Source organism: Panicum virgatum, chromosome 7N (genome assembly GCF_016808335.1).
Source record: "Panicum virgatum strain AP13 chromosome 7N, P.virgatum_v5, whole genome shotgun sequence".
In the NCBI taxonomy this organism is placed as follows: domain Eukaryota; kingdom Viridiplantae; phylum Streptophyta; class Magnoliopsida; order Poales; family Poaceae; genus Panicum; species Panicum virgatum.
Genome location: NC_053151.1, coordinates 17,073,734 through 17,081,832, shown reverse-complemented (window position 1 = coordinate 17,081,832; position 8,099 = coordinate 17,073,734). Strand labels below are relative to the sequence as shown.

The 8,099-nt window shown below is 46.2% G+C and overlaps 1 protein-coding gene across 1 annotated transcript; it reads right to left on the bottom strand.

Annotated features, from left to right (window-relative positions):
- Positions 1-214: 214 nt before the first annotated feature.
- Positions 215-4,377, bottom strand: LOC120681604 (protein FAR1-RELATED SEQUENCE 5-like). The gene is made up of 4 exons (XM_039963163.1): positions 4,206-4,377; positions 3,179-3,234; positions 2,601-2,684; positions 215-2,526 (listed from the first exon to the last, which is right to left on the bottom strand). The coding sequence occupies exons 2-4, from the start codon at positions 3,209-3,211 to the stop codon at positions 517-519; spliced, it is 2,127 nt and encodes a 708-aa protein (XP_039819097.1). The 5' UTR covers positions 3,212-3,234; positions 4,206-4,377; the 3' UTR covers positions 215-516.
- Positions 4,378-8,099: the final 3,722 nt, after the last annotated feature.

Sequence of the window (8,099 nt, the reverse complement as noted above, 5' to 3'; positions counted from 1 at the left end):
AGAGTTCAAGTGCCACAAACACTTGTTTGCCAATATTCTAGTTATAAAAAATTTATTCATAAAAAATCTATTAGACATGCACATTATATCTGTAGCGAAGATAAGTACCCAACAAAAATAAGCATCAGGCAGATTAAACCCATGGATTAACCTGAATATCAGACTCTTCCACTTCATGTCCTCAGGGAATCCGATCTAGTAAGCTAGGAAGCCATAGCAAAATGTCATGGAGTAGGATTAGATGGTGTAAATTTCAACGAAAGGCAGCCACGCACACAAAGGATGGGAAAGAGAGCTGTACTAGATTGACATGTCTCCTTGCCTAGGGGAAAAGGTCACGTTGACAATTTACAATGAGCTAAGACAGATTGGGACTAGAGAAAACTACTTATGACCACCTAAGGAAGATAAAACTGTCTTATTCCATGAACAACCCAACTTTACAGAAAATTAATTCGCAGAAACACAATATTGTCTTCTTGTGTAGTTGCACTTTAATTTATCTCATGAAGCCTCCTATTCTCTATCTGTCAGCTTCTGCAAAATTCTTTCATGCTCCTCCAAGAATATTTTACTTCGATCAGGATCCTTGCTTACAGTAGCACAACTATCTGCCATCCTGTTCATTATCATAGCATATCTCAGGGTGCTTTGCGAAACAGCTGATCCTATCTTTTCTGAGCAGTACTTCTGCAATTCCTGCTCTCTGAACTTCCTGGTCCACCTTGGTTTAATGTAGTGTTCAGGTATCTTGTTGATGCAGAACTGTGTGAAAAGTCTCAGAACATGGCAACAAACTATCCCATCTCGCTCAAACTTCGAACATATGCAATTAAACATGTTGGTTTTCAAGTCAACTTCAACAGCAAAGGAGTCTCTAAGAAATTCAGCATCCTCATAGTCCAGTGCTTTCTTCACTGTATACATGACATTCTTTTCTTTTTCAAAAGCATTGAAAGCTGATGCATCAAGTAGCTCCTTCTGAAATCTCAAGAACATCCCCATTGTGTATATTTCTGCAGCATGCCTTTCGATTGGGTGCCTTGTACTGTATGTTGGCATTTTAAGGGTTGACTCAAACCTGTCGCCATCTTCAATGCTAACAGCCTCCTCCTGGAAGATGTCATATTGGCTGATGAAAGTTTCTATGGTATCATTTTGTTGGACATAGTCTTTGAAGATTGAATTTTTGCTCATGCTACATCCATTGGATCGTGTAAATGGACTAAACACATGTTTGAAGTAAACTGGCACCCACATTAGTCTTGTCTGATACATGAGATCCAAGTGTGCATTTGATGTTGCGTCATATTTCTGAAGCATTGCTTGCCAACCATTCTCAAATTCATCAGTAGCTAGAGAATTAGTAACTAGGTGTGTTACCTCAGTTTCCATTCCAACTCTGTGAGCCATAAAACTTCCCAATTCATCTGTAGCTTTCCTCATCACATGCCACATGTCGAATCTGTGAAAAGATGTATGGAATACCTCTGCAATTGATTTCGTTATATCTGAATCCTGATGTGTCAATATTGTATTTGGTTTCTTGCCATCCATTACATCCAAGAATGTCCTGAATAACCAAGAGAATGTCTCTGCCCTCCCATCTTCAAGTAAGGCCCAACCAAATACAGTTGTCTTGCCGTGACCATTGTTTCCAATTAACAGTGCAAACAGCATGTCATATTCAATAGTGCTATAAGACGTATCAAAAGAAATGAAATCCCCATATAATGCATAATCAAGTCTAGCTTGCGCATCTGTCCAAAAGATACTTCTTACAGTGTTATCTCCATCAGTTCTTATAGCGTAGTAGAACCCAGGTTGCTCCTTTTGCAATCTTCTAACATGTTCCAGTGTGCTTTCTATATCTGTATTTTCTGTCTTCATTAGCCTGTCAAACTGTTCCAAATTGCTGACAGTCATTTTGCTGACAGGTATATTCTTGAATTTGCCCCTCAGTTTCCTGAAAATTTGCATTATCTTTGCTGGTTTAATTTTGGTTTCTTGCAATATTCTAGAGAAGTTTCTCTCTTCATCGGACATGTACTTGTGGCTGAGAAAAAATCTTGTCAACGAAGGTGAATTTGAAAGTGGATGGTTATGTTCATTTTGAACTGCCGTAATCTCCCATTTTCCCGCAACTAGTTTCACTGTCAGACTCATGGAGCAGCCAGTTCTCTCAATGGCATTTCTTTTTCTTTTCCTTTGCCGTATTTCATTCTCTTTTGCCTTCTTGCTTTTATTGCACTGCAATGTTATTTTCTTGTGCTTGTAGTTTCTTCCTTTGAAAACCACAAAACCAGTAACTTGCCCATAGACATTGACAAAACGATGAGCATCTTCTAGCGTAGCAAATACCATGCCAACCTCTGGAGGCCTAGCCTGTTCCACTTCATCTGGACTTGGGAAAAAGTAGTCTTCATCACAATCAACTTCTGCTTCAGCTGTGTCTTCCTGGCATTCATTGAGGTCATCATCTGGTTCATCATTGAGGATATGGTTCCCATTCTCTTGCTCAAGTTCCTGTAATTTCAGCCCAATGAGAACTAATCTTCAACGATTTAGAACATGCAATAAATTTTTTGCATTTTGTTTACCTGAATAAAAGCTTCATCACCATCAGCAGTCTGTATTTCAGATAGCATACTCGTACCAGCACCACTCAACTGCAACGGAGGTGCCTGTTGAAAACAGTGTCACAGGACTTTAATGTACATTGTTTTTTGATCAAATTTCATAGTGGTAAATTATGTGCTTAAGAGTATTCATTCAACCGTATCTGAAAGCTTTCATTAGGGGAATGATTTCCAAATTTTCCAGCCGCATGTTCAGAAGTAACTATTATTTCATATCTTTCTTCTAAATTTTTCTCAATTATGCTTGTTTCTTGCATATGTCAAAGTGTCAAGTTTTTTTTGCGAATTTCATCATTTTCATTCTGTGGATTCTTTATTAAAATGATGTAGCCTTTACTTTCTTATGTAGAATATTTCCAATGAAACATGGAGAGGGGGGGGTGTCTCAATGAATTAAGCAGAACAATTCAATACATATATTTGGAATAATGCAAACAGAAACATGGAAAATTTGCACGTCTCATTGCAGGCATCTCAGATAACTACTAAATTTCATACTAGTCAACAGCAAAATGATTAAGGTCATGCATTTTTCTTACCTTCTCTACTATAACTGCCATATAAGATTCCATTTCTATGGCCACAGCCCACAGACCTGCAAGGTTATTTTCTTAGCATAGTTTCGGATTCATCTTTCATAAACAACAACAGGTGAGAATAAATAGTTCATAGCCAATATAACAAACAAAAGCAGCTCCACTATGTGCAAAGCTAGAAATAAATCCATAAAGGAGGCTATATTGGACTAAAATTGCATATTTTCTCCATAATCAAGCTTAACACATGTCCCTGCAGGCTGCATCAACCATGATAATTGACCTAGCCAAGCGAATGGAATTCAAAGCCTGCAAGCTACTTCATCTTGAACTAGACCTACTGAATGATTCCTACCTCAAGAGGCACGCACAAACACGAAATCACTACAGACATGCTGTGCGGAACCTAATCTTCCATCTTATCACATCCTAACAGCACATAGAGAGTCTCATCTCAACAGGTGGTGATTGGTGCCTACCAGTGTGGCACAGCCAGCCAGGCGGCCCAGGCCCTCCACCTCCCCCACAACCTCACCACTCATCAGCCACCCATCTCGCTCAGACGCCAGCAATGCACAGTGGACCAGATGAAATCAATCCCCTTTCCCTTGGGGTATGGCACTAAGTAGAGTTGCAATTCAGGATTTGTGATGCTTTTCCTGCAGGGATGGCTCGCGGCGGGGGATTGAAGCAATCAGAAGCGCAAGGAGAGGAGTAATACATATGACAAATGCGAGTAGTATGTAAATTGCAGAAACATGAATTCGTGTTTCACAGGTCAGTCGCAGCACCAAATAAAAGAAAGGTCCAAAAAAGTAGCAATCCGTCAGTGTTAGCGCGATGCAAAGCTACAACGGCTTCCAAACTAGTAAAGGCGGCCGCTAATCATCTCTAGCCCATACAGATCCCATAAGACGGCGGCAAGAGTACCGTCAACACCAGATGCGGAAGCGGACACGCTAGATAGGGTTTGCTAACCAACGAGCAACAGAACGGGGCAGGACAGGAAGGGAGGGAGGCGAGTGAGTACCTCGTAGCTCGGTTGCTGCTCGAGCGCGTCGACGCCGGGGACCCAGCGCGGCAGCTTGCCGGCGGAGGGGCCGGTCGGCCGGGTCCCTTGTCACCGGAGGGTGGAGTGGTCTTTGCTCCAATACTACCAGACGGGATCCGGTCTGCTGCCCGCTCGATGGGGGAGTGATCGGACTGGGCTCGTGGGCTGAAACTGGATCGTAAACTGCTAATGGGCCATACGAAAACACCATGACCAATATGCGCACGGGGAGACGGGTCCTTACAGCATCTCAAAAAATCTGCCATATTCTACTGGGCGAAGTTTGCCATATTTTACTGAGTAAATTTTATGATTTGCCAATTCTTAAAACTATTTGCCAAGTAAAAAACAGTTCGATCTCTAATAATTTGCTATTTCGGACTTGGTAAAATAAAAAAAAAGCAATAGGCACCATGCAAACAGGAAGAAGACTTTATTTTCGTGATCAGTACGCAGCATGCAAGTAGGGAGATGATTTGCCAAGCCCTTTCCCAAGTTGCCATATATGCGCGGTTTTTTGTCAAGTTCTCATATTTTACCAAGTCGTTTGCCAATTTGTTAGAGAGGTGTTTTAAATGTTTTCGCCAAAAATCAAGGATGCCAACTCCTTTTGCCAAACTGTTGGAGATGCTCTTAAAATTGGGGTTAATTGGAATAGTACCATTATAATTTGTCAAAGTTGAAAATATACCATTGCAATTCGTCATATTGAAGATATGCTATTAGAATACATCTTTCTCCACTTTGGGCCACACGTAGCGTATACGACCTTTGTACTTTCACGTATGGACCTATTTGCCTCTGTAGATCAATCTCCCTCCATCTCCCGTATGTCGCTCCAGTTAACCTACCTGCCGCATGGTACAGATGCACCCCACTACCGAGCGCCCCCGCATACGGGATACGGCACAGGTCGTGCACCTCCGAGCTGCCAAACTTTGGGTAATCCTGCTATTGCTGCTGTTCCCGGTGCTTGGACTAGCTCTTATTGGAGGAACGCTTCGAGTGCCCCTCACTGGCCAGGATGTTGTTCGGTGGCACGGCGTCAGCCGGCGGGTTCATTATTGCCGAAGGCGCCGCTGATGGTGGACAGCGATGTTGGGCGTTGATGGTGTGCGTCTTGGTTTCGGTTGAGCTGCTGCCTGTTATGTTTATTCTGAGAACGGCTTTCTTGTCCGGTTGTCCCTGGTATCTTCCGTATTCCATCCACGAACTCTTCCTGCGTGTAGAAGTCTTCGTGATGGAGTGTAATCTCTACCGTTTCACCTGGCTTTGTAAGACCGATCGGCTGGTTGCACCTGCCGTATCCCGTATGGGGTGCCCATGAGGCTCTGCAGGGCGCGGCAGGCAGTCTCTGCAGGTGCGCGGGGGCGCTCGGTAGTGCGCCCGGCGGCGGCGGCGGTAGTGGGGTGCGTGGGTACCGTGCGGCGGCTAGGTTAACTGGAGCGACGTACGGGAGATGGAGGGAGATTGATTTATAGAGGCAAATAGGCTCATACGAGAAAGTACAAAGGTCGTATACGCTGGGTGTGGCCCCAAAGTGGAGAAAGATATATTTTAGTAGTATATCTCCAATATGAAGAATTGCAATGCTATATTTCTAACTTTGAAAAAATGTAATAGTACCATTCCAATTAACCCTTAAAATTGCCAACCGGTCGGAGTGCTTATCTCTATCTCTATCTCTATCTCTGTCTCTGTCTCTAAAAACCCGTAAGAGCATCTGAGTATCCAAAAGTTAGAGTCCAAAAAAACTGATTTTGGGACTACGCCAAAAACTATTGGGAGGTAAAAAAACCACCCAAGCCAACAGTTCCCAAAAATTTGATCCCAAAACTTTTATTGCCGACTTATCATACAACATGGATCCACCATACCAACCATCCCTGCCTACTCCAGTGCATCTCGGCGTTCTTCTTTCCGACTGAGTTACCCTGACTCCTCGAGCTACATCTCTATCGGGTCCTTGGTGCCAGACTTGCACAAGAGCTAGATGCATTTGGGGAAACAAATTTTCTCTCCTGGCTCCTGTGATGCTTGCGCATGAGCCATGTACCTTGGGTCTCTAGCAGGCTGTCCGGGAGCGATGCCTGACGGGGATGGCCGCCGGCGAGATGGGGCGTCAGCTTGGTGTGAGAGCGGAGAGGGCTGAGATGCTGATAGGCTACAGAAAGGAAAAAAATAGATGGAGATATGATATTGGGAGCGCGAGACAGCGGTGGGAATTTGACCTCGGTTGCCACCAGGATTGGGCAAAGCGAATAAATAGCAACCAGTTTTGGGCACTGTTGGAGCTATCTTTTTTTCTCATATATCCCTAAACTAATTTTTAGGAGTGTATTTTGGGCACTCTTGGAGATGCTCTAAGTGGGACGTCGGCATCCGTCGTATGCACGGGACGTGCGATCGGCAGTCTGTTCAGCCTCCAATCAACCTCCTCCATCCGATCAAAATTAGTACAGCTCCCCGTCGGATTGGCCATCGCGCGCCTCCCGGCCATGATTGGGTCTCACTCTCACCTGCCCTTTTTCACCGTCGCCTGCCGCGTGATCCTCATCTACGCCTGGGCGACATCGTCGTTCCCGTCGCCGTGGTGAGCCCCCTACCTCGGTCTCCGTCGACCTCGAACTTCCCTGGTGGTCGGACTCCGCGGCCGTCGCGGCTCCGCCTCTCGCCGCAGATCATGGACTTGAGGTGCGGACTGCGGCAGCAGGCATTCCGAGATCGCAGATCCGCCCTTCCCATCTCGACGCCGCATCGCCGCCGCCGGTCATCGCGGCCCACACCGTGCTCCGCCTCTTGCCGCAGATCACGGACCAGAGGTGCGGACGGCAGAAGCAAGCTTCCCGAGATCGCGGATCCTCCCTTCCCAGCCCCATGCCGCATCGCTGCCGCCGCGGCGTCCACCCTTCCCATCCTGACGCCGCATCTCCTCTGTTCCTTCTCCCTGTCTCCTCTGTAAGCGGAAGCTGAATTTTGGCCAATAATAGCCGTGTCGCCTCTGTTCCTTCTCCTTGTCGTCTGTCCCTTCCGCCTCCCAAGATCTACTTCCCCCGTCCATCTCCGCTTCTTTATGCCAAGTTGCTGCCTTTGTGCGCGCCGTGGTCAATCTGTTTCTTGGTTTGATTCTGATCGCCCCGGATTGGAGCCAAAGCGCGGCGAAAGGTGGCGTCTTGGTGCGACGCGGCCGCGCTGAGTTGGTTGCTGCCGGCGGTGGTTGTGGTGCGGCTGGGAGTGGGAGCAAGGCAAGGTAGAGGCAATGCACTTGCAAATCACAAGGAAACACAAGAACAAATGGTAGAGAAAACTCATAATCCTCAAGGGGGCAGCTATGGCACAACCCTAAGGACAAGAGCACTTGGCTTATCTATTTTTCTGAGTTTAATTCGTGGTTAGGGTTTCCACCAGGTGCACAAGTGATATTTATACTAGGAACTGTTGGTGATATGCCCAAGAGCCCATCATCACAATACGGTTTAAAGGCCCAAGAGGATATTGATCCAAGAGGGATTATGGTTACTAATGGGCCTATGAGATAGAAGCTCATTAGTACGCCCTATATATACGAGGAAGGGGCTAGGGGGGCGACACCCCTGTGAGCCGCGCCACCTCCAAGCCGCCGCCCCTCCCTCTCTCTCTCGGCCGCCGCCCATGCCGTGCGTGCGGTGCTAGCACACCGACGCCCGGCATTTCATCCCCGTACGTGTGGACTGCGTGGAGGTGCTGTTGCGACTGCTGCGCTGATCGGCTGCTGGGATCAAGTACGAGAAGCTCGATTCGTGGGACGTGATCGACTACTTCCTCTACATCGACGCGCGACTTTTTCCGCTGTGCTGCGCGTCTAGTGGTAACGATCTATGATCTTCTACTCGC

Bases quoted from the DNA above. Each gene is read 5' to 3' on its own strand.
- LOC120681604 (XM_039963163.1), bottom strand. From the start codon at position 3,211: ATGGAATCTTATATGGCAGTTATAGTAGAGAAG. The intron at 2,685-3,178 runs GTAAGAAAAATG...TGTTTTCAACAG, and splicing joins TGGCAGTTATAGTAGAGAAG to GCACCTCCGTTGCAGTTGAG. The intron at 2,527-2,600 runs GTAAACAAAATG...CTGAAATTACAG, and splicing joins GTGATGAAGCTTTTATTCAG to GAACTTGAGCAAGAGAATGG.